Source organism: Jaculus jaculus, chromosome 1, assembly GCF_020740685.1.
Source record: "Jaculus jaculus isolate mJacJac1 chromosome 1, mJacJac1.mat.Y.cur, whole genome shotgun sequence".
In the NCBI taxonomy this organism is placed as follows: domain Eukaryota; kingdom Metazoa; phylum Chordata; class Mammalia; order Rodentia; family Dipodidae; genus Jaculus; species Jaculus jaculus.
Genome location: NC_059102.1, coordinates 299331836 through 299359282, shown reverse-complemented (window position 1 = coordinate 299359282; position 27447 = coordinate 299331836). Strand labels below are relative to the sequence as shown.

The window sequence follows — 27447 nt, the reverse complement described above, 5'->3', positions numbered from 1 at the left end:
TCTATTCCCCAAGACCCACATTAACCAGATGCACAAGGGATCGCACATGTCTAAAATTTGTTTGCAGTGGCTGGAAGCCCTGGCACATCCATTCTCTCCCTCCCTCTCTCTCTCTCATGAAATAAAATATTTTTTTAAAAAGTTGAGTGGATAAAATATGCATGATTTATGTAAGGAACCAATAGAAATGAGTTTATCTCACATTTGTTCTCTTGGTTTTACTGATGTCTCTAGTCAAATGAACTAATAAATATTTAATAACATTTAATAAGAGATTATTTAGAATGAGTGTAATTGTGCAAGATGATTAGGAGTTTTTTTCTCAACAAAAAGAATTTTTAATTAACAGTTGGAGGTTATAGCTTTTTTATATAGAACATATACTATGCTACTTATATTGGAAGCTGAAACTAGATAAAATTTTTACTGATATATTTTTAAGGATGTTTCTCTGAGCCTTTTAGGTATCATGCATTTGTATAGGCTCACAGTGTTTTTGTAGTTCTGAGTTTTGTCTTAGATTCCTCAAAAACAATCTTAGTCATTTGAATAGTAGTTTTGCCTTTTAAAATATTTTGTTTTATGGATGAGGTAGTTGTTTTCCTTTAACATCTTGCCAGGCTTTTTTTTGCCTTTGTATGTCTTTGTTTTCCTCTAAATAAAATACTCGTGTATATTTTATGTGTTGATAAAGCTACACTTAAGAGTTATTACAGGGTTAATGAGGAACAACTGAGTAAGTGATCTGGGCATATAAATTTAACGCAGGGGAAATGACCATGTCTTGTACTTGATTATATTTTTTTCATAATGTCTAAGTTTTTGAAACTAGCTTCTTCATCATCTATTTATAAAGTGACTTGATAGTTATGGTTTTTGCATGACTTGTACTTAGAGGATTCCATCAATGTGGCACTGGCTGAGAGAGAGCCACTTGTGTTCCGGGCCAGGTGCTTAGTTTAGTGTTCTCATTTCCATAGCACAATGGAATGAGTTGGCCTACCCTGTGAGGATAGCACAATGCAGTCACAGCTGCTGCATTTGTATTAGCTTTGAGCTTAGCTCTTAAAGAATCCAGGCAGTAAAAAGAAATATGTAAAGACATACAGAGAGCAGAGTTGAACTAAAGTGGTAGCTAAAGTATTCCTATATAATGTTCCTTGTGCTCTTCTCACTGTGACATGTGAGTAGTCCCGATCAAGTAAATAGGCAAATATAAAAGACTGTCAAATGATAAAATTGTATAATTTATAGAAGAAAGCATAGCTCTGGAAAATAATATGAAGACTATGTTAAAGTTCTATATAAAAGAAAAATATATTATGTTGTTTCATAAGTATCAGATTGTCAGGCTCAGCTGTTATTATTCCCTGGTTTGCATCAAATCTTCTATATGATCTGTATAAGTTTTCCCACATTAAACAAAAAGACAGGGAGCCTCATGAGCACTTAATAAAGACCAGAAAGTGTTCATTGTCCAAACCAGAGGATTTCAACTCCAGTTTTCCATGAAAATCATCTAAGAACTTTAAAAAATATATATGCTGATGCCTTAAGTCATCTCAGACCAAATAAATCGCAATATCTGGCATAGAGTTTTTACATTTTTCCAGAGGTTCCAAGATAGTTCTGAGATGCAACCCAGGGTTGAAAATGATTGGTAGAACATGAGGGACTCATTTTGGTCTTACCTTTGAGCATCAGTGCTTCTTTTGTTCCTTCAGATCTGACATAAAATAAACAGTAATAGTGTTTTCTCAGGGGTCTGTTGTTACTAATGATGACTCAGTTGAAAATTAGTTGTTCATTTATATGTATACCCGATCACAAATTTAAATTTCCAAAGTACTTGCTTTACTGTGACATAGTGATATTTGACCAGCCTAAGACTCTGTAATACGAGTGAATATCCAAGCCACAAGTTGAATTTATTGATTTATTGGCTTCTTGAGACAGGCTTTTGCATTGTATCATAGACTCTCCTCAGAATTGTGACAGTTCTGCCTCAGCCTCCTGTCCTGGTTGGGTATCATTTTTTTTGTTTTTTGGATTTTTTTGCCTTATAGTAAAATATATCAGTATCTTAACATCTTTGGAGGTTTGTAGATAAAAAGCGACTGCATGCTGTTATTTTATTAATATCTTAATACTTAAACTCATAGTGGAAAAATACTTATACCATTAAAAACCATACAATTAAGGAATACCTTTTAGAAGTAATAAATATGCCTGATAAAATCTTTTCCATTTCTCTTTTCTTTCACCTTTATTCTGTACAAAAAGAATAAGGTAGTTGTCCTGATGGACCTGCCGAAAGAGTTACTGTGTTGTTCACATTGTTCCTTTTACTTACCATTATTCAGATTTTAAGTGCTTCTTTTCACCCAAGGCAGGAAGATTTTTATTTTCCTACAAGAACTAATAGCCTCCAGTCACCCTCCATCTGTGATACTGTTATTCTTAGAGTCCTAGAAATGAGAGACAGAAGACTTCAATTAAATTCATCTAGTCCATCTCCCCTGACAGTGAAAAAAAATGCCTTGTACATTATATTATCTAATGCTTTTTCAGGCTTCCAAGATAACCTCTGGGAGACTGTCCAATAGACTAATAGGCTAGTAGACCTTACTTTAGGAAAATGTTCTTAGTCTTTTTAAAATATGTCTTTTGTTTGTTTGTTTGTTTGTGAAAGAGAAAGAGAGGGGGAGAGAATGGCACACCAGGGCCTCTAACCACTGCAAATGAAATCCAGATGCATGTACCACCATGTTCATCTGGCTTATGTGGACGTTCTAGGGAGTCAAACCTAGGTTCTTAGGCTTCTCAGGTAAGTATCTTAACCACTAAGCTATCTCTGTAGCCCCTTTTATTTGTTTTGAACTATTCTCATAATTTTAGGCCTTAAAGCCATGTTCTTTAATATTCCTACTCAGAACTTGAAGATCACCTCAGTCACTGTTAAAGTCTGTGAAAAAGCATATACCTAATCGAGAAACTGAAGTAAATATAGTCCAAATACAGAATCTTCCTTTTTAAACAGCAAGGTTGGCTTTAATCGAATCATTTTTGAGTGATTGCTGTCAGGTTTACATTGCTGGCAGAAGTCACCCAACCAAGAGCAGCTTGTTGCGGGGCGGGGGGTGGGGTTTATTTTGGCTTACAGGCTCAAGGGGGAAGCTTCGTGATGACAGGGAAAATGATGTTATGAGCAGAGAGTGGACATCACCCCCTGTCCAATATAAGGTAGACAATAGCTATAAGAGAGTGTGCCGAACACTGACAAGGGGACACTGGCTTATAATACCCATAAGCCTACTCCCAATACACTGCTTCCAGAAGGCTTTCATTTCCAATTTTCATCAGCTGTGGAGACTAGCATTCAGAATACCCAAGTTTATGGAGGACACCTGCATCAAACCACCACACATGTGCATAAGATATTTACATATATGTGATGGAGAACGGAATGTCAAATGGGAAAGTGTGGGGGTGGGGAGGGAGGGAATTATCATGGGATATATGTTATAATCATGGAAAATGTTAATAATAAAAATTTTAAAAAAAAAATGGATGGACCTGGAAAGGATTATACTAAGGGAGGTAACCCAGGCCCAGAAAGCCAAGCGCCACATGTTCTCTCTCATATGTGGATACTAGCTACAGATGATTGGGCTTCTGTGTGAGAATGAAAATATTTAGTAGCAGAGGCCAGTAAGTTAAAAAGGAGACATAAAGGGAAGAGAAAGGAAGGGAGGAGGGTATTTAATAGGTTGATATTGTATATATGCAAGTACAATGATTGTGATGGGGAGGTAATATGATGGAGAATGGAATTTCAAAGGGGAAAGTGTGGGGGTGGGGAGGGAGGGAATTACCATGGGACTTTTTTTTATAATCATGGAAAATGCAAATAAAAATTTAAAAAATTAAAATAAATAAATAAATAAAAAATAAAATAAAATTGAGAAAAAAAGATATTTACATATATGGCATTAATTGGATTTTCCCCAGTAATTCAAGCTAATTAGTAGTAGTGTTCTATAAATATTAAGCAATCCAATGTACTAAACATTACAGAAATAATGTGAGCCCAATTCGCATGTGCCAAAAGAGACTTTTGCAGATATAGTTAAAGTTAAGGCACTTGAGACGGGGATATTATTCTAGATATCTCTGTGGGTCCAGTCCAGTCCACCTGAGTTGTTAAAGGCTGAGAACCGTTCATAGTAGTGAAACAGTGCTGGATTTGGAAGATGGATTATAGCTGGGTATGGTGGCACACACCTTTAATCCCAGCACTCATGAGGCAGAGGTAGGAAGTTGGCTGAGTTTAAGGCCACCCTGAGACTATATAGTAAATTCCACATCAGCCTGGGCTAGAGTGAGACCCTACCTCGAAAAAACAACAACAACAAAAAAAAAAAAACATAAAAGTAAAAAAAGAATGAGTGCTTAAGAAATATTTGTGAGAGAAGGGTATTACCCATCTTCCTATTTGCCCCTCTAGCAAATTTTAATATATTAATATGTAACATGTAACAGTTATAGTAGCATACATATTTAGATTTTGTTTTATTTTAATATATAACAATGTCATGTTAACATGTCTAATTCATACATATTTGTTTATTAATTTCTGTGAATTTTATATTTAAAAGTTTCATAATAAAATTTTATTTTGCTTAGCAAAAAGAGAATGTGAGAGAGAGAGAGAGAGAGATTGAATGCTTGTTTAAAATGTGGGTTTCTGGGCTGAGAGTGTAGCTGAGTGGTAGAACACTTATATAGAATGTGCAGGCCTTGGGTTTGACTCTAAGCCAGGAAAAATAAATAAACGAAATAACAACAAAGAAATAAAGTCACTATGTCCTAGGCCCAAAAGTTCTGATTTGTCAACTCAAGCTAGAGAAACAATTCTAGAGAGGGGGCCTGTTTCCCTGTGGTTTGTGGGGCTTGTGACTGGACCGCTACCCCAGCCGCAGCCAGTATGGAGTCTTTGTAACAAGCCCTGTTCTTAGTGCTTAGATGGTCCAACCTGAAGCTGAAGAAGCTGCCCTGGGTGCACATGGCCTTGGCCATGACTGTCACTGTACACTCTGGTGGTGCTCTCTTCCTTAACATCGAAGGAAGAAGCATTATTGTGGAAACTTCAATTGTTGGCTCAGTGACTGATGAGCATGGACATCAGAGGCCAGTAGCTTCTTGGCATACAGAGTAAATGGACAGAATATTATGGAAGGACTCCTATCTAGCTTCCTCTTTACAATGAGAGGTTTAGGTTTCATAATCCTGGACTGACCAATGCAGCAAATATTCAAAAACTCAATAGATTTCTTCTCTTCATTGGATTTATCTGTGTCCTGTTAAGTTTCTTAATGGCTAGAGTATCTATGAGAATGAAATTACCAGGCTATCTGAGTGGTTAGCCTTTTGTGAGAAAGCCAGTGGCCCTATTGATAAAGGCTGAACCAATCCTTTGAGTAAATGGAAGAATGAAAAATGCAGTAGAAGAATCATTGAGTGAAGACCTAGGAAGCACATTAAAACTCAAACTAGAGTTTCACAAGTTCTTGATAGTATTTTTTTTTTCTGCTGACCTATTCTGATGTGCTAGTGCTGTTAAGTGGTATTTTCTTCTTAGGTTTTTATTTCTTAAAGAAAACATACTCTACTTCTAGAACTCTGATACTGAATAAAGTGATTATTTTTTTATAACACTCTTTATTATTTTTGAAGATGATATTTCTAATTTTCAGAAATTACTATAAATCAAGAAACAAGATCCTGAGAGCTGAGAACTCTGGGTGGCTGGTCAGCTTTTCCTGTGATACTTTGCCCTTAACCCAAGTGTGTGGTACTACATTCTTCCAGATACTTATGCAAGACTGTTTCCTGGACAACACAATGAATGAAAGGAACAGAAATAAATAATGTTTATAATTTAAGAATTTAATTTATATAATTATAATTTGATTGAACCTTTTTATTTGATGCTAAATTGTGGGGCAAGTTCATATTGAAACTATTTTTAACTATAAAACACTTTGCAGCTATTAGCTATTATTCTTCTTGCCTTGAGTCTCCATCTTGTCTGTACTCTAGTTGTAAAGACAAACTAGAGAGTTCAGTTGAACAATTTCAGTTACCCTTTCCTTTTTTCCTTACTAATCTTTTACGTGAATCTTTTAGTCACCATATATTAAACATCTAGCATGTTCCTAAGATACACTGAGCATGTAAGGGAAGAATTTAGATATAATTACCATCTAGGATAAATATATAGAAGTATAAATTAATGTATTAAACTATAGCTTGAAAAGAAAAAATGAAAACAATTCTCCCCTGAGTTATTTCTAGTTGACAAGGTAGCATTCTGTGTTTTTTTTTTTAACTGAGTCATGTAACATTTTAAGGTAATGTTATTAAAAGTTCCTAATCATTTGTTGGGATTGATGTAATATTGTCCTTGATCATGTGGTCATAGATGTGAGGAAGTATCAAGCAGAATTATAAGAGGGTCATTTTTTCCCCCTATATTATATTTTTGCATGCAAAGTGATGACATGTTCCCTGTCTTAAGGGAACAGCAGCAGTGCCAGGACACCAGCTAGTCTGTCTCCTGTTACCTCCACTGAGGCTTCTGAAAGTGTTTACATAGCAGCAGTTTTATTTCAACTACCAGTCATACCCAGATAGCCAAGTTTAGTCTCCCAGGGTTGCTCTAATATGCAGATGGTAAATAACATTATCTTTACACTTTCCAAGCCTCAGAAAAAGGCAGTGTTTGGCTCTTACTCCACTTACAATTGCTAATTTTAAGCCTTATTTTTTTAAGAAAAATAGTGAGCACCAACTAATTAAAGTAAGTCATTTTAATGCTATCAATTGCTACAATAGTATGTGTTTTTAATATTTATTTTTATTGATTTAATAGAGACATAGAGAGGGAGGGAGGGAGAGAGAATAGGTGTGCCAGGGACGCTAGCCACTGAACTCCAGGCGTATGTGCCACCTTGTGCATCTGGCTTACGTGGGACGTGGAGAATCAAGCCTGGGTCCGTAGGCTTCGCAGGCAAGTGCCTTAACCGTTAAGCCATCTCTCCAGCCCATATGTATTTATAAATAATAAGTATTTTACTATTCTTAAGAATTGGGTGCAGTAATACCCTGCTATAATTCTGCTTAAATTGAGTAATGTAGGAATCGTTTTATCAGAAAACTGTCAGATTATGTTGGCATCAGGAGGATAAAAATCAATATATTTGTAGTCTTTCTTTGTGTCCATTTATGCTGATAGATTTTTGTTGGAAACTTATAGAAGCATCATTTATACTGTTCATCTATGATATGTATGTCATAACTATGAGAGGGAAACATTTTCCTGTTGGCATCTGTAATCTTATATATGACATGATTTTTTTTTAATATTCAGCGAGCACAGGATAAGGAATATGTACAAGTAATTTCAGTAAGTTTTTTTTTTTTAGTTTAATTGTATAGATAGGAACCTTAGTAACATTCTTGAAAGTCAAATTGTCACATTAGGAGATTTTTCTGCTTGTTTTCTCTTTGCTTTATATTTTGAATTATATTACATTTCTATCTCCTTGTGATATGTAATTCTCTTAAAGTGTATATAGAAATTAAATATAAAACTCGGGGAGCCAAAAGTTATGGTGCCCAGAACATTTGAAGAGGAATTAGATTGTGGAGAATTTAGTATCACGAAGTGGTTAAGAAACAAGAGCTCAACTGGGTGTGGTGGCTCACACCTTTAATCCCAGCACTTGGGAGGCAGAAGTAGGAGGATTCCTGTAAATTCAAGTTTATTCTGGGCTACAGCAAGACTCTACCTTGGAAAAAAAAGAGAGAGAGAGAGAGAGAGAAAGAAATTACTTCAGAAGTTAGATTGCCTGGTGAAAGATTTTTGCCCTTTAGAAAAGTCATAATACACGTTCTTTGTATACTGAATACAACATAGACATGTGTGTGATCTACTATACACAAAGAAAATAACTATACATTGCATTTTTTGCTTCAAATTTAATGCTGTCAGTACATATATCTATCTTCATAGGTTACAAACAAATATTCTTAGAAAAAGACATAATTCTTTTTTTTTGTTTGTTTTGTTTTTTCTAAGTAGGGTCTCACATTAGCTCAGGCTGACCTGGAATTCACTCTGTATTCTCAGGGTGGCCTTGAACTCACGACAATCCTTCTACCTCCTGAGTTCTGGGATTAAAGGCATGTGCCACCACGCCTGGCTTAGAAAAGCAGATAATTCTTTATTCATAGTTCTTTAAATTGTCATTCCTGTTATTTTTTATTTCCTTGGACATGGCTTCCTCTTTTCAGAGTAAAAGGTAAGGTCCTTAGAATGATCTATAAGATCTGCACATTATTATCCCTTACCTCCCTCCCATCACATTCTCCACCCCTGACTTCCTAACTCTTCCTTAAAAATAATATAAATCCTACACTGACCACTTAATATCTCTAGCCCCCTTTGCGTGGCTCTTATTTATTCTGTTATTTGTTTATTTATTTGCAAGCAGAGAGAGAGAGAGAGAGAGAGATACAGAATAGAGACACACAGAGAGAATGGACATTCCAGGACCTCCAGCCACCACAAACAAACTCTAGATGCATGCGCCACTTTGTGCATCTTGCTTTATGTGGGTGCTGGGGAATTGACCCCAGATCATTAGGTTTTGCTGCCAAGTACCTTTACCACTGAGCCATCTCCCCAGCCCCTTTATTCTTTTCTTATCTAGTCTTTCTCTTTATACTGGTATGCAAGCTTAATGAAGGGAAAAGTTTTGGTTTTTTCACTGATGTATCAATTGCCTTTAGTATCAGACAAATTACAGATAACCAGTAAATACACATATGAAAGAAATATTTAAAATATTTGCAATATACTGAGTTTAAACCTTAACTCAGTGTCTATTAACTGTTTACTAACACAAGTTACTGTATAAAATAGATTAAATGGTTTTACATATTGGAAAACACCCAGCCAGTCCTGATAAGATAAAATCTTCAGTACATTCACTTAGTCAACAACTGTTTAGTGAACATTTATAAAGTACCAAGTATCACTAGGGCACCACCAGAAACATCACTTAACAGAACAACCACAAATCTCTGTGATGGTGGAACTTATTTCAAGGTTTATTTCCTTCCTTTGGTGTCCTGGCATCCAGGAGGGAAAACAGTTGGTGATTTTACATGCAATTCAGCAGGCTACCAGCCTAGATTCATATTCAGTTAGTATTTACAGGCACTCATTTTCTAGGAGTCCCCCCCCCCACACACACATACAGGATTTTAAAAACTTTTGTGGCGTACATGAGGCTCTGAGTTTGATTCCCAACAATGCACATCTACCTTAACGCAGGGTTGGAACAGGAGGGGAAAAGCCTAAAGAACTCAGACCTAAACTGAATCTGTAAGGATTACTTAGCCATGAACAAAGGAGGGACTATGAGCAGTAGATGAAATGCATCATTAAATGGAGAATTAAATGCTTTTAAAGTTGCTGGAATATAAATAATGAAGCAAGAAACAGAAATCAAACTGGAATAATGAGCAATTGCCAGATGATACCATCACCCATAGGCAGAACTCTTCCAGGACCTCCCCTGCATGTTTTCAGGTATATTCAGGTCACTTACCCACTCCTATTCAGTCACAGCAGGATTGCATGATACCAAATATGGTGACCTCTACATAAGGAATTACATAGAAGTGGTCAGTAGACAAAAACATAGCTTGTTCTCAGAGGTTCCCCAGAAAGATATAATGTTGCTGAAAAGCTCAGTTTATGGTTAGTCCAGGAAAGAGAAGAAAAAACAAGTGAAGAGGCTGTGAGTTCTTGGTAGCATCAGTCTGTCCAACTACTTGTTTTTCCTGAACAGTGTAGTCATGGGATCAAGAAAGATTAAATTTTGACCCAATTTCAGTTTTAGATAGTCAGTCATTAAGACAACAGAGGTTATTGGTTATTGAATAGCTTCAGCTGGTTGACCACAAAATCCAGATCAAATAGAAAAGGAAAAGAGAACACAAAGGACAAAAATGGACAGGGAACAAATAGGATAGTCAAGAGACTGATATTTCTAAGGTTGAAGAGTACATGCAGTGAGAAAAAGCTCTGTGAGAGACATTATTAGGAATAAAGTCACAAGAGTATTGCTGTTTAAAGTGTCTCAAGTAGATGTGTGAATACATGTGGCTGTAAGAATGGGTAACTGGAAGAAAGGATAATGGTTATTTGAGTCAAAGAATTGTGAAGCTATGTTTACTAAACTGATCACTACATGCACATTTCATAACATGGATCAAGAGTGAAGAGACAGGCACACTCTCCTGTTGCTGTTGTCCATCTGATGTTTGCAGGAGTTGATGTCCACCCTTTGCTCATGCCATCGTTTTCCCCTGCCATCATGGAGCTTTTCCTTGAGTCTATAAGCCAAAATAAACCCTTTTTCCCCATAAGTTGCTCTTGATCCACTGTTTTCTACCAGCAATGCAAACCTGACTGCAACAGTAAAATTGGTACAAAGAAATGGGATAATTGTTGGTCGAAACCTGACTGTGTGGCTTTTAGCCTTTTGAGGAATGTGGAAGGATTTGAAATCTTGGCCTAGGAGATGCTGTGCAGTGCTGTACGTACAGCTTGATGGACTATTCTGGTCAGAGTTGAAAGACATGGGGGTGCATGCAGTAAGAAGTATGGACTGTGAGGTTTGGCTTATGAGGTTGAGAAAGAGCTTTTCCTGGACTGGACTAGAAGCAGTTTCTGTGAGAGGCTTGCTGTTATACCTGTGTCCTAAGAGCTTGCACAGGGTTGCATTGTGTAGAAATGGATTGGTGTGAACAGAGGGATATGGCACAGAATGAAATAAATTCTTTGGCCCTAAACTTCCTGTTCAGCTGCAATTGTTTGAAGGATTCCAACCATTGAGATTGGGCCAGCTGACCTGCATTGAGACAACAGGAAGAATGCAGACTCTTTTGAAGGGACCTGAATGCTAAATGGGTGTCCTGTTCTTCATAGTCTGCTTCCCCCCCCACCACCCAGATTAACAGATTGGCAACCCACGTGGTATTATGGAGTATAAGAAATGCAGGAAAGAGAGGGCCATTGAATTTGCAACACCATTTTGTACTTTGGAAATGGCTATGAGCAGTGTGAAGCAGGCTTGTTGGATTACTTGTGTGGAGACCCTGTAGAGCTATTAGGATGAACTGTGGGTTGCAGTGGAGACATAGTGGAGATGCGAGGACTATGGCTGCCAAGGAGAGCTGCCGGCACCGGATGAAGTTTTCCGGGACTGTGAATATCCTAGCTGGAGAGGTAGAATTGGAATTCCCAAAGATTCATCACTTATTAGAATTGACTTGGAGACTTGTCACTGACTAGAGTTACTGGACTTGGAGCTACAAAGTTTGATGTTTGCCCTGTTTAAATCTTGTATTGGTTGACTATTTCTTTTTGGTGTCCAAGGCCAGCTTTTGCAGCATGAATGTTTATTTTGTACCCTTACGGGTTTTTTCTTTCTCTTTTCTTTTTCTTTTGGTATTACAGCTCATTTCAAAGACTTTGGACTGTGGGTATGTTCGAAAGTCATTAGGATTGATAAAAACTATGGGGACTTTTAAACCTGGATGAATGCATTGCATTTTACATCATGGATCATTATCAGTTTGTGGGGACCAGGGACAGAATGTGGTAGTTGATTCTGGTGTCCCCATAAACTTAGGTGTTCTGAATGCTAGGTCCCCAGATGATGGCAGTTTGAAAATTAAAACCTCCTGGAGGCAGTGTATTGTGGGTGGCAGGGGGTATGGGTATTATAGCCAGTTTCCTCTTGCCAATGTTTGGTACATTCTTCTGTTGCTGTTGTCCATCTGATGTTGGTCAGGAGGGGATCTCCACCCTTGCTCATTCCATCGTTTATCCCTGCCATCATGAAGCTTCCCCTCAAGTCTGTAAGCCATATTAAACCCTTTTTTCCCATTTAAAAAAAAAAAAAGAGTGAAGGAGCCAGGCATGGTGGTGCATGCCTTTAATCCCAGCACTCAGGAGGCAGAGGTAGGAGGATCACCGTGAGTTTAAGGCCACCTTGAGACTACATAGTGAATTACAAGTCAGCCTTACCTAGAGTGAGACCCTACCTTAAAAAAGGAAAAGGAAAAATAAAAGGAGTTCCAAGTTAGAAGCTAACATCCTTAAAGAGTAAAGAAAAATGATTGGTTAAAGCACAAGAACAGTCTGATTTTAAATGATATACTTTACTGTGAGCCATAATTTTATGGAGTAATTGTAGACAGACAGACTGAGCTAGGAAAGAAAAACTAGTTTCTACCTCATTCATACATCTGAATATTAGGAATGGGAAAATGAAAAATATCTACTGTGTAAGATAGATGTAACATTATCCCATTTCTCAGAAGTTTAAGAGCAGGACTTCTAGTTAAAAATATTTTAAATTTATTTGCAAGCAGAGACAGAGAATGGGCACACCAGGGCCCCTGGCCACTGCAAATAAATCCCTGATGCACTTTGTGCATCTAACTTTATGTTGGTGCTAGTGACTCTAACCCAGGCCGGCAGGCTTTAGCAAGGAAGTTAAAGCAAGCATGTCTAACTGCCAACCCATCTATCCAGCTGTGGTAGTTTGAATAGGTGGCCCCCAACATATTCAGTGTTTTATTAGTTTATAGTTTGCATCTGTAGCCACCTGGCTGGTGGAGGTGTCACTGGGTGGATCTTAAAGTGTGGTGGTGGGTTTCAGATTTCAATCTAAATATATGCAAGTGTGCCTAGCTGGAATTCCTAAAGTATGCTCTGCTATGTGGCTTTTGACTTTGAGACTTGTGCTTCTCTCTGTGTGTTTGGTCCTGTGAAAACAGGCCAACTTCTTCTGCCATTATGGAACTTCTCTTGGATTTGTAAGCTTCAATTAATCCCTTCCTCCATAACTGTGCCTGGTTTATCTCAGCAAACCCAAATCTGTCTGCTACACCAGCCGTAAGGGCAAGACTTCTTTCCAGGTAGAGAAATCATAACTTAATTGAAAAATTGTTGCAGACAGGGTGTGGAGAAGTCTGAAATATTAAAAACTCTAAGGAAACCTAGTAATAGAGTGATGTGAGACACTCAAGTCTGACTCTCTGGAACTTCCTAACTGGTTCTTACAGTGAATATCAGAAAAAATAAAATAAAATCCCTTCCTCATCTAGCTGAGAAGAGAGAACACCATTTTTATATGTGAGAGTATGTTATTCTTAACAAGGTTTGTCCTTAGGTCATACTCACACTTTGTTTTCAAGATTATTTTGCCAAGCATGTCTGTGCATGCAGAGGCCAGGAGATGGGATTAGATGCCCTCCTCTCTCGCTCATTTGCGTATTTCCTTAAGACAGAGTCTTCCTGAACCTGGAGCTGATATTTTAGTCAGACTGACAAACCAGTGAGTCTCAGCACATCTCCAGTCCTGCACCCAGAACTGGAATTAAAGATGTGCATAGTCAAACCTTGCTTTTTACATGGGTGCTAGGAAATCAAACCCTGTAAGGGCCTCATCTGTAAGTGCAAGCAGTTTTATCCACTCAACAATCTCTCTAGCCCAGAAGAAACTTTTTAACCAGAACCCAAATGTCCTGGGGTAGGAGGAAATACTCAACTTTGCTCTCTGTTGCCATTCTGTCACCTAAGCTAGGCAAGTAGAGAAAGTATACACGAAGAAACATTTGTGATTTTGCAGTCCAGAGGCATTAGTTCACGAAAAGACTGAGACCTAATCATAAGGCTACAGAATGTTTCTTTCCTTCCACGATACCACCACAGTGCCAAAAGGACTATCCTCCACAGTTCTTTTCGCCTAGTACATTATATCTAGCTATCATAGTTCAAAAAGACAGTAATAACAACCAGATTCAGACAGAATTATCAATCAAGAATTTAAAACAATTTTGGTACTGAAGATTCATGGATTAAGTACACAGCATACAAGAACAGTTGGGCAATATAAGAAGAGAGGTGAAAATTCTAGAAAGTTAACCAAAACTGCTAACAACTAAAAACACTGTAACAAGTTTAGAGTACCTTTTATGAGCATATTATTAGAGCAGACATAGCTGAGGAAAGAATCTTTGAGCTTGAAGATATGTCAGTGGAAACTGCTAAAAGTGAATAAGAGGGGTTAAAGAGATTACTCAGTTGGTAAAGTTCTTGCCACACAAGCATAAAGGTCCTGAATTCTATCCCCAGCACCCACATAAAAGCTAGGTGCTGTGCTACATGCGTGCAGTCCCAGTGCTGGGGGAGTAGAGGTAAGACCCTTGGGGTTAGTTGTCTCACTAGAAGAATCCTTGAAGCCGGGCATGGTGGCACACGCCTTTAATCCCAGCACTCAGGAGGCAGAGGTAGGATTGCCGAGAGTTCGAGGCCACCCTGAGACTACAGAGTGAATTTCAGGTCAGCCTGAGCCAGAGTGAGACCCTACCTTGAAAAACCAAAAAACCAAAAAAAAAAAAAAAAAAAAGAAGAATCCTTGAGCTCTGGATTCACTGTGAGACCCTTTCTCAAAAAATAAGATGGAGAGCTACTAAGAAAGACACCTGATATCAATCTCTGACCTCTACATGTGTGCACACACATGTGCACCAGCACATAAATACCAACACACATAGCACACACATATATATATGCAAACTTAAATAAACAAGAGAAAAGAGACTGGAAAAAATTGAACTAGAACAGAGCTAAAAGAAAAGTAAATGTGTATTGGTAAATGAAAAAGGTCAGTCTGAAACATTTGCACATTATGATTCCTACTGTATAGCATTCTGGAGAAAGTAAAACTGTAGAGTCAATAAAAACAGGCAATGCAAGAAATTTAGGCCAGGGTTGGTATCAGCTGACTAGGTGAAGTACAGAGGATTTTTAGGACAGTAAATATACTCTGAATGATACTTTTTTTTTTTTACATTTATTTATTTGAGAGCGACAGACAGAGAAAGAGGCAGATAGAGAGAAGGAGAGAGAATGGGCGCGCCAGGACCTCCAGCCACTGCAAACGAATTCCAGACACATGTGCCCTCTTGTGCATCTGGCTAACGTGGGTCCTGGGGAGTTGAGCCTCGAACCGGGGTCATTAGGCTTCACAGGCAAGTGCTTAACCACTAAGCCATCTCTCCAGCCCTGAATGATACTTTAACTATGAATATAATATCATCCTACATATGTCCAAAACCATAAAATGCACAATGCCACTAGTGAACTCTGTTATGAACTATGAGTGTTAGTGATGTCAATGGAAATTCATATATATTGGTTCTAACAGTTGTCCCTCTTGGGAAGGGGATGTTGGTAATAGAAGTGGCTGTGCATGTGTGGAGTCAGGGAATATGTGGGACACCTTTGTACCTTTCTTCCACTGTGATGTTTCCAAAAACTTAAGTGAGAAAGTATTCTATTTTAGTCTTTTAAAAGAAATGGTAGAGAATTGGTTTAATTTCTTCCTTCAGTTTTGGCAGAACTTACCAGTTAGTCTACATATTCCTGCTACTTTCTATTTTTCAAAGATTATTAATATTGATTCAATTACTTTTCTTTCTTTTGAGGTGAGATCTTGATGCGTTGCTCAAGGCTAGGTTCTATCTCCTGGTTCAAGCAGTCTTTCTCCTGCAAACCAGGATACCCAGCTTTAATTTCTTTATTAGATATATGTCTATTCATGTGGGTTGTTTCTTCTTGAGTATAGCAGATTGTGCCTTTGAAGGAATTTGATCTAGACTACGAGTCTTTGGATCACAGAATTATTCATAGTAGTCCTTCATTATCATCTTAATGTCTACAGAATCTATAGTAATGTACAATTCTAATACTCCTTCATGTCTAATACTATAATTATCTGTTATCTGTAAACTCTTTTGTTCTTAGACTAGATATAGAATTGTTAATGGTATTATTTCAGTGAACCAGTTTTGAAGTTCAGTGATTTTTCTCCATTGATTTCTTATATTCAATTTCATTGATTTTACCTGTAACCTGTTTTTTGCTTGTGCTTACTTTGTATTTAACCTGCTATTCTTTTCCTAGCATCCTAGGTGGAAAGTTACATTATTAGCTGTAGATATCTTTTTAAAATATGTATATTCAATGTTATAAATACCCCTCTAAGTATAGTAGTTTTCATTACATTCCACAAACTTAGCTGTGAAGGTTTTTGTTGTTGTTGGAAAAATATATGTTACATCACTTGTATTCTCTTAATTTTTTTTTACAATAGTGTTTAATGGCCCCGATGTTTTTCCATTCACAAACGTTCCATAGACCTTGAGAAAAATGTGTATTCTTCTGTTACAGAAATTAAGTATTCTTTAGATGTCAGTTATATCCAGCTGATTGATTGTGATACTGATTTCAGCTGTGATCTCTGATTTCCTGTCTGTTGATCTGACCATTTCTGATAGAGTGGTTAAAGTTTCCAACTGTAATACATTCATCTATTTCTCCTAGCACTTTTGTTGGGTCCTTGATGCTCTTGTTTTGAGGCACATGCACTCTAAGAATAGTTGTCTTTTTTCAGAAATTGACCTTTGTATAATTATGTAATTACCTTCTTAATTCTTGGTAACTATCTTTGCTTTGACATTTGTTCAGTCAGAAATTAACATAGTATCCCCATTTTGATTGATTGACTGGATCAGTAGGTATCTTTATGTTTAATGTGGACTTCTTCTGAGTAGCATATGAGTGGTTCTTTTATCTTGATCTACTCTTGCAATACCTTCTAGTGAGTAAATTTGCACCATTAATAGTAAAGTGATTGTTGAGACAGATTACTGTCTATCATAGGTGTTACTGTTTTCAACCTATTGACCTTATTCTATGTTCTCATATTTGTCTGCCACCCCTTTTAGGCCTTTATGCTTTTAATTGGTCATTTTATTTCATTTCATTTTTTTGCCTTTCATAGACTATGAGTTCTTCTGCTTTTTTTAAATACTCAGCCACAAATAATGTGAGTTCACTTTCAAGTACCACTACCTCTTTCCAGGTTGTCTGAGTATATTATAATAAAAATTAATCCTAAACTTTTTCTCCTATTCCTAGTACAATTTCTGCTTTTCATTTTACTTATGTATGCATACATATGACACATCAACATTTATAAAGGTTACAATAGTGTTGATGTTATTACTTTGAACAAATTGTTATCTTTAAAATTAATTAATGAGCTGGATAGATGGCTCAATGGTTAAGGCACTGCTTGCCAGCAAAGCCAAAGGACCCAGGCTCATTTCTCCAGTGCCCAAGCAAAGCCAGATGCACAAGGTGGTGCATGTGTCTAAAGCTTGTTTTCAGTGGCTAGAGGCCCTGGTGTGCCCATTCTCTCTCTCTGCCTCTTTCTCTCTCTCTTTCTCTCAAATAAGTAAAAAAAAAAATTTTAATTAAGATTGATCTCTGGCAACAGTGGCTGAGGATTGTAATCCCAATAATTAGGAGTTTGAGGAAGAAGGACTGTGAGGCTAGCCTGGGATACATAATGAACTCAAGCCTAGCCTGTGCTGCCTAGCAAAATTCTGTCTTTAACAACCATAAGGACTGATAATGTAGCTCAGTGGTAGATCATTTGTTTAACATGTGCAAAGGCCTCGGTTTGATCCTAACAGTTCAAAAGAAAACAAAATAAGAAAAGTAAAAGGTTTTGTCTTGCCATTACCTATATTCTTCACTGTTCTTCTTTATGTAGTTCTAAGTTTCTTATCCGTATCACTTTCCTTCTCTCTTAAACCTCTCCTGGCTGTGGTTTTTGTTTGTTTGTTTTGTTTTGTTTTGTTTTTTACTCATCTGTTTGAATATTTTACTCCATTCTTATCTCAGTGTCCAAGAAATCCAATATAATTCTTTTTTTAAGATTTGTTTATTTTACTATACTGAGTTACATAAGGCCATTTTCATGCAAGTAATGTACTTTGAACATAAGTAACTCTTTATCATTGTTCCTGTGTACTTTAAATAATTTCCCCCTTTGGCATCTCTCAGGATTTTTTTTTTTTTTTTATCTTTGGTTTCCTATGGCTTGAAGTATGTCTAAGTGTAGTTGCTGCTATTGTTTTTTATTTTATTTTTGTTATTTATGCTTCTTGATGTTCCCTGTGGGTCTTGGTTTCTCATCTGACATTAATTTAAGAAAATACCAGTCATTGAGATTTTCTTCTGCTGCTTTCTCCTTCTGTATATTCCCATTATGCATATGCTTTTGCCACAGTCCTTTGATACTCTGTTGTGTTTTGGTCAGTCTTTGTTCTGCTTTCAGTTTTAGACATTTCTGATATATATCTTTGTACTCAGAGATTCTTTCCTCAACAGTGTCCAGTCTACTAATAAGTACACATACATGCATACATACATACATACATACATACATACATCCTATGGTAAATTACAAGACAATATTTATCACTTCTAGTACAGTCCTATACAACAAATAGACATAAAATTTATTTTATTAAATATATATTAAAGTATAAAATATAGTCAAATGCCATAAAAAGGTAAAATTAATAGTAATAGATAAGTAAACCTACTAGAACATTCTCAGTCAACTCTTACATTTTGTCAGGTCCTTGGCCTGGGTCTTAACCAGCCAGAGCATTCCTTAGAAGAAAGAGCAATGTTATCCCTGTTGTAATGGCACCCACTTATAGCAAATTGCTGAAGAGGTGGAGGCAGGAGAATCAAAAAGAGAAATACTGGGCTGGAGAGATGGCTTAGTGATTAAGCGCTTGCCTGTGAAGCCCCAGGACCCACATTAGCTAGATGCACAAGGGGGCGCATGCGCCTGGAGTTTGTTTGCAGTGGTTGGAAGCCCTGGCGCATCCATTTTCTCCCTCCCTCCCTCCTTCCCTCCCTCCCTCCCTCCCTCCCTCTCTCCCCCCTCCCCCCTCTTTCTCTCTCACTCTCGCTCTCTCCCTGCCTCTTTCTCTCTCCTTCTCTGTCACTCTCAAATAAATAAATAAAAATATTTTATAATCATGGAAAATGTTAATAAAAATTAAATTTAAAAAAAAGAAAAATCCTTTATCTCCAAAAAAAATAAAAAAATAAACAAAAAAATTTTTAAAAAACAAGAAATAATATAGGTCTTCCAGTACCTGATATCAAATTATACTAAGGAGCCTTTGTTAATACAAACAACATGGTACTGGCACAAAAAGAGACGTGTAAACCAACAGGCTACAGAAGATCCAGAAATAAACCCAGGCTGACCTGGAATATACTATGTAGTCTCAGGGTGGCCTCAAACTCACAGTGATCCTCCTATCTCTGCCTCCCAAGTGCTGGGATTAAAGGCATGTGCCACCACGCCCAGCTCGGCTACCTAATTTTTGACAAAGATGTCAGCAACATACATTGGAGAAAAGATAGCCTCTTCTCTCACTCTGCACAAAAATCCATTCAAAATGGCCTAAAGACCTTAGTATAAGACCTAAATCCCTAAAACTGCCATAGGAAAACATAATCAAAACTCTTCAAAATGTAGACAAAGACAGTAATTTTCTATAAAGAATTCTAATCGCATAGGGAATTCTCCCAAGAGTTAGCAAATAAGATTACGTAAAATTAAAGAATACTTCATAACAAAGAAAAGGATCATCAGAATAAAGAGAGCCTCCAGAAAGGTAAAAAGTGTATGTGAATTATGTATTCAACTATATCTAGAATGTATCAAAAACTGCAAAAACTAAATGCATGCACACAAAACATCAGCCAGCAACTAAGGAATATGAATTCTTCAAATTACAACTTTTTATATGAATTACTTTTCTATTATGTCATTCATCTACTAAAAATTGTATTGTAAATGGACTTTAGTGACCATTATCATTCATTCTTGTATTTAGACAACAAACCTTTACTGTGTTCCCATTATTTGCCAGGTGCTTAAGGTAGCAATATGTTCAAGGAACTCCTCTTTGGTAGAGGTAGCAAGAGACCTGCAAGAGCTAAAAGTGTAGAGTACTTTGTTCTTTAACATCCCAATAAATGACGTGTGTTTCATTTTATAATATTTCTCTACATTTAAATTTTCTTTTACAGTACTGGGAATTAAAGCGATACCTTGCATATGTTAGGGAGGCACTTGTCACTGAACTATCTCCCCAAGTACACATACTATGTCCAAAGTGATATAGACCAGAGTTTAACACTTTTGAGACCACCAACACACTTCCTTGTACTACTTAGTTCTTTGCCCACCCTTTTCTTTTGGAGATGTTAGGATAAAGCTTCCTTAGTTCTTACCAGCAGTATCCGTATCTGTTAGTTCCTACAAATACACCAAGAATACTTTCTCATCTCAGGTCTTTATGCATGCTGTTCTCTTTGCCAACTTTTCTTTAGGTTAGCATTGAGTTTAATTTCTACTGAAATTTCTGCAGCTGGCTTCAGAGAAAGCCCTGTGTTTGTCTATGTTTTATTACTGTTTTTAAAAAATCTATTAGTAAAGTTAGAAGTTTTTCTTCAACTAGTATAAAAGCTAGGAAAAAAATTGGTGCTATCAACAATTATTATTTCAATTCTCATTGCCAAATAATAGCTATTATTAATAAAACTTTATAATTGAAGGGTGGATTGTTTCAGCCATGCCTTATAAAATCTGAACACTTTTTGCAAATTGAGAACAGAATGCAAAGGTTCCCTAGTAGTTCTGTCTCCCACCACCTCTGCCTTTTCATTCTAGGGATTCTTCAGCAAGCGCCTGAAAGGTTCTATCAAGAGAACCAAAAGCCAGTCGAAGCTTGACAGAAACACGAGCTTTCGTCTTCCATCCCTTCGAAATGCTGATGACAGGTAGGAAATGACTTGCTTCAAAGATAGCAGTGCTACAGGGTATTTTGATTAAGCACTGTAGCCTTCTCTAATTTGTCATCAATGACAATCATACATTTACATTTTTGTTATGCTTATGATGAAGCAAAGTACACATGTTGGCTCAGTGTCCAACCAGCATAAGAAAGACTCACAGAGTGTGGAGATACTTAAGCAATGTTAGAATCAGATATTCTGTTTCTGTAAGTCAAGTTCTAGAGGTCAGAGGTAAATTACATTGTTACTCAGAGGAGTAACAGTGATGGCTTCAAAAATTTTGAATGTTGTACTGGATGTTTTATATACATTATCGTACTTAAGCCTGTCTGATAGATGTCATTATTTGTATTTTATTGATTAAAAACTGAAGGCACAGAGAGATTAAGTAGTCTTACCTAACATCATAACAGCTTGTAAATAGCAAAAAAAAAAAAAAAAAAAGAAGAAGAAGAAGAAAAGAAAAAGAAAAGAGGTGACCTTTAAAGTTGGGCAATTTGGCTGTCCTTGCTCTTCACTACTATATTGTTTTCTGTATACCATATACAGAATCAGTCATGGTTTGTGGAAAGAAAGCATAGAGTTCAATTAGAGTTGCTAGCTTAAATAAACCTTTTGGAATCACTGCATATGTGCTAAGACCAATTTTTACTATGTTGTACTACAAAATGTCCTGAACTTTAAAAGTAGTAGACCAGCATTTACTGAGTGTTCACAGTGCACAGATATTTGAGATATATTCTCTCATGTAATACAGCCCTACATACTATTTTTTAAATTTATTTTTATTTTTAATAACTTATTAGAGACAGAAAGTGAGAGAGAGGGACAGAGAGAGAGAATTGGAATGGGCATACTAGGGCCCCCAGCCACTGCAAAAGAACTCCAGATGCATGCGCCACCATGTGCATCTGACTTACATGGGATTTGGAGAATCGAACCTGGGCCCTTAGATTTCACAGGCATGCTTCTTAACCACTAAGCCATCTCTCCAGCCCCCTACGTACTATTATAACCCTCATTTTATAGTTGAGCAATGTGACCAGGGCCACACACTAGTAAGAGAGCTTGAATTTAAACCCATCTGCCTTTCATATCTGTTACTCTTTTTTTTATTTTATTTTGTTTGTTTATTTATTTATTTATTTGAGAGTGACAGAGAAAGACAGAAACAGATAGATAGATAGAGAGACAGACAGAGAAAGAGAGAGAGAGAGAGAGAATGGACGTGCCAGTTGCTTCCAGCCACTGCAAACAAACTCCAGACACATGCGCCACCTTGTGCATCTGGCTAATGTGGGTCCTCGAACCAGGGTCCTTAGGCTTCACAGGCAAGTGCTTAACTGCTAAGCCATCTCTCCAGCCCTCATATCTGTTACTCTTATTTGTACTTGGAGACTTGGAATGTTCAATTTTTTTTCTCCAGTGACACAATTTTCAGTCACCTTCTTAACAAATATAAGTAACTTTATGGATTTGTTAAAAATTTCCCTTGTTTGAATTAAAGTTCTTTTTAACTGGTACATAAAACCTGTTTGGTTTTTTTTTCCCTTTTTAAGGACTACCATGTGATGTTTCACTCTATATACACATTGTATAATTTTAAAATCATGTTAAACATTTATTATTTCTTTATGCAAAACCTTTTTCAAAATCTTTTCAAGCCTTTTAAATTACATATTATACTACTGCTATCTGTAGTCACCCTACTGTGTATCATAGCACACTTAGACCTCTGTTCCAACTCAGTGTAACTCAGCACATATCAATCAACATTTACCTGTCTCTTCCCCAACCCCTTTCTCCACATCTTCTAGTGCTACCATTCTACTCTTAACTTTTTAAAAATAGTTTTATTTTTATTTTTATTTATTTATTTGACAGAGAAAGGAAGAGAGAATAGGTGTGCCAGGGCCTCCAGCCACTGCAGATGAACTCCAGACACATGCACCCCCTTGTGCATCTGACTAATGTAGGTCCTGGGAAATCAAACCAGGGTCCTTTGGCTTTGCAGGCAAATGCTCTTAGCTTTTCTATGAGATCAACTCTCTTAGATTCCTCCTATGAGTGAGATCATGTACTACTTGGGTTTTCATGCCTGGCTTATTTTACCTGACAAAAATAATCTCTAGCTCTCTCCATGTTGCTGAAAATGACAGGATTCCATTCATTTTTGTGGTGGATATGGCATATATAATATATGAGTACATTGTATTTTCTGTTCATTAGTTAATGAACTCATGGTTGTTTACATTTCTTACCTATTGTGAATAATGTTGCTATAAACATGGGAGTCAAGAGCCTTCTTATAACATCATTTTATTAACGTCTTATTAACATCATTTCCCTTGGATTTCACTCTGTTCTCTTGGGATAAAATTTTGGGGTCATATGATGGCTCTAATTTTTTAATGAATTACAAATTTTACTCTATGAACATATTGTGTGTTGGTCATATTCCCATTGGGTTACACTTCTATGTCCCTTCTCCCCTGCCCCCATGCCACGGAGGGCCCTCCACAGTGGCTTTATTGGTAATCACTGTGGAGTCATAAATGCATAAGTCAGTCTTTTACAGTCTTTCTGCTGCCTCTTCAGCAATGTTCCCTGAGCATTGGTAGATGTGTTATAAGTCTTATTTACTGTTAATCTCTTTGCATCTTCTGAATTTATGCTTTGATGAGTTTTGAGTATCCTTAGTGTCTATCACCATCTCCCCTGGAGCAGGTTGTCAGGCTAGCAGTGAGAGCAGCATTCATGTTTAAATTCCTACTTTCTCTGTAATGTCTCCTGGGCCCTGGCAGATATGATAAGAGATGACTCATGCCAAGCATTTGGCTGCCTTTTTTGTCCTAGTATTCACTGCCATCTGTCCAAAAATAAAAAAAGTAGATTCTCTAACCATAAAGCTCTACTTGTAATTTCTCAAGGAACTACTTCAATTTTCCACAATGGCTATAGTGATTTACATACTCTCCCCTTTGATAGTGTGTAGGAGTTCTTTTTTGTTCCTATTTCATCCAGCATTTATCTTGGGTTTTTTTGATAGTGGCCATCCTGACTGATATGAAATGATGTCTCCTGTCATTTAATTTCATTAATCACCAGTAATGTTGAGAGTATTTTTATCATTTACCTATTAGGCATAATATATCAGCTTTTTAGAAATGTCTACTTGATCTACTGCCCATTTTAATCAAATTTTCTGCTATTGATGTTTTGGAGATCTTTGTATATTCTGGATATCAACCCCAATTAGATAGTACAGCAGACAGCTTCAGGTCACTGAGATGAACTTCCAGACCAGGCATAGTTATGGAATAAGGTGTATTTATTAAAGCTTACAGATCCAGGGAAAGTTCCATAACGGCAGAAGAAGCTGGCCCACTTTCATAGGCCCAGGCAGAGAGAAAAGAAGATACAAAAACCCAAAAAGCCACACCACACAGCATACTTAGGAATTCCAGGTAGAACTTGGACACTTTGCATATCTTTAAACTGGAATTCCAAATCCACCACCATATTTTAGGGCTGGACCCTAAGATCAACTCAGTGACAGCTCCTCCACACAGGTGGCTGCAGATTTAAATTGCAAGCTTTAATAAAAATCCTGACTATATTTGGGGGCATCCATTCAAACTACCATGGATAGTTTGCAAGTACTTTTTCTAATTTTGTAAGTTATCTTTTATAGTAGTTACCTTCTAGTTGCTAGGGAAAAACACCCAACCAGAAGTGACTTATAGAAAGAGTTTATTTCTGGCTTACTGTTCTGAGGGGAAGCTTCATCATGGCAGGGAAAACATGGCATATGCAGACAGTCAGGTGTCACATCAGCAGAGAGGAATCAGCAAGAGTGAGTGTTCTAGCTAGCACTAACAAGCAGGGAGAAAGTATAAAATCCCAAAGCCCACACTCATTGACATACTTCCTCCATTACAGCTCTGCTACCCAGTGGCTCACCAGTTGAGGGACTAAGTTGGAAGCTTAATCACAAGCACTTGAGGTTTTGGGAACATTGTACATTCAACTACATTCTTCCCCTGGCCCCATGGACTCTTGGCCTTCTCACAATGCAAAATACACTCAGTCCTACTTTAAAAGTCTCCATAGTCTTTACCAATCCCAACACAATTAAATAAATTCAAAGTCTCATGTGAGATTCAAGGCAGTCTCTTAACTACTGAGACCTGCAAAATCAAAATACAAGTTACATACTGTGGTACTTTGAATGTATATCCGCCCTAGACTTGGGTGTTTTATTAAAATTAAGTTTGCTTCACCCCCTAGCAGGCAGACTCCTGCTACGGGGATGTGGGGATCACTGGTATGTATCTGAATTCCAGCCCAAAAATAAGTAGCAAAGTCTGAGCTCTGGGGGCTCCTTCTTGCTGCCAGTTCATGCTTGCTGCTTTTTGGTGTTTGCTTTCTGGTGGTAGTTTCTCTCTGCCTGGATCTGTGAAAGGAAACCAGTTTCTTCTACCATTAATGGAACTTTCCCTGGATCTGTAAGTTGGAACTAAAATTTATTACTCCCAAAACTGTGTCTGGTGGGTATTTGTCCCAGCAATTTGAAGCTGTCTCTAACAGGATTTGGTAGAAAACACAGAAAAGTGGGGTGTTATTGCATGATTAATCTGACCATGTAGATTTTGGTCTTTTGGAATTTATGTGCTGGAGGAATATGCATGGACTTGATACTTGTGACTGCAGGAGGCTCACAGTGTGGTAAGCCAAATTTTATGGGCTATTCTGGTGAGATTTAGAAAAATGCTAAATACAAAGAGGAGTGTGTACTTGGAGGATTTGCTTATGAGCTTTCAAAAAGGAAAGAAAGACCACAGAGAACTTTTGTGGAACTGGACTACTGGCATAAGGGCTGGCTATGCTCTGCTATCCAGAGTTTGATCAAGGTTGAATTTATTTTTATTTATTTATTTGAGAGTTGGGGGTGGGTCACAGATAGTTACAGAGAGAGAATGGGCATTCTAGGGCCTCCAACCACTGCAAACAAACTCCAGATGCATGTGCCACACTGTGCATCTTATTGTGGGTACTTGGGATCAATCCTGGGTCCTTAGGCTACAGAGGAAAAGTGCCCTAACAGCTAAACCATCTCTCCACCCCTGAATTTAAAAAAAAAAAAAAATGGACTGATATGCCTGGCACAAAATATAGAACTGAAAGATGTATGACTTAAGGTTGGAAAATTCAAAGTTTAAAATTACTGTCACAGAGACAGGTTTGAGGTCCCTGAAGCTGCTATTGTCAACCAGGTTACCAAAATTAAAGAAGGTCCAATTACTTTCCATTGAAACAGTGGAAAAGATGCCTGAGGTAAATTCTACCCAGAAAAGACTGAATGGTAGAAATGCAAACTCTTGAAAGGAGATGACTGGAAGAAAATATGCCCTTCAAGGTCATGTTTCTTCCCTGGATTAACATATGGCTATGTTACTACACATTTAGTATTGGTTTTGAAATCATGAAAATGCATGGAAGTGGGTCATGAAGTGCACACAGCTCCAAGAGTCACTACTGAGACACAGCAGCATGTGAAACATGGCAGTGTCTCTGTACTGGAGGTCAGTGAGGTCATTGTAAGATGAACTGTGGCTTACAACGGAGACCCAAAAGATACTTTAGATACAGCAGAACTGTGCAAAGGCTACCATGGAGTACTATTGGCTAAGGATAGATGTTTTTCCCTGGCTACTCAGCCCAGCTAGACAGATGGAAATTAAAAATCCAGAGACTATTGTGACTAGTTATGGATATTGGATATGAACTACAGATTTTTGATGTTTATCTAATGGTTACTGATTTCACATTGGTCTAATCTCTTCTTGTTCTGCCGTTTTACAATGGAAATGTTTACACTGTGCCACTATACACTGTATGTTGGAAGTATGTAACTTGTTTTGATTTTACAGGACTCACAGTTAAGTGACAGTCTTGAATCTGAGACTTGGGACTTAAGAACAGTCTTAAAAGCTGATAAAGCTTATGGGAACCTTTGAATTTGAACTGAATTCAGTTTGCAATGTGAGATGGTTATAAGTCTATGAAGGCCAGGAATAGAACAGTTAGTTTGACTCAGATATTTTATTAAAATCAAGTTTCTACCTTCAGCCCCTACCAGGAGGGTATGTCACTGGGGCAGATCTAAATTACAGCCTAAAGGTATGCAAAGACATCTAAGCTCTAGGGGTCCTTCTTGCTGCCAGTTTATGTTTGCTGCTTTTGGTATTTGCTGGCTGTTGGTGGTTTCTCTCTCTGCTTGGATCTGTGAAAGGGAGCCAGCTTCTTCCACCATTAATGGAACTTTCCCTGGAGCTGTAAGCATGAAATAAAACCCATCCCTTCAAAACTGTGTCTGGTTCAATATTTATCCTAGCAACAAGAAGCGGTCTAAAACACATACTTGCAACACATATCGGCACAAAGTAAATAAACATTCCCACTCCATAACTAAGGAATGGATACATAGTAAAAACAAAATAATAATAATAGTAATAATAATGATGATGATGATGTCTGGGGAGATTGCTTAG

At 37.3% G+C, this 27447-nt stretch overlaps 1 protein-coding gene and 1 pseudogene across 5 annotated transcripts in view; both read left to right on the top strand.

Annotated features, from left to right (window-relative positions):
• Rasal2 (RAS protein activator like 2) overlaps positions 1-27447 on the top strand; it is a 328009-nt gene that overhangs the window by 241377 nt on the left and 59185 nt on the right. For all 5 annotated transcript variants that reach the window (XM_004658760.2, XM_004658759.2, XM_045142447.1 and 2 more), the window contains one exon: positions 20769-20878. In XM_004658760.2, coding sequence (XP_004658817.1) covers positions 20769-20878 — 110 coding nt within the window. The remainder of the gene's footprint in view (positions 1-20768; positions 20879-27447) is intronic.
• Positions 4988-5426, top strand: LOC105944018 (annotated as a pseudogene).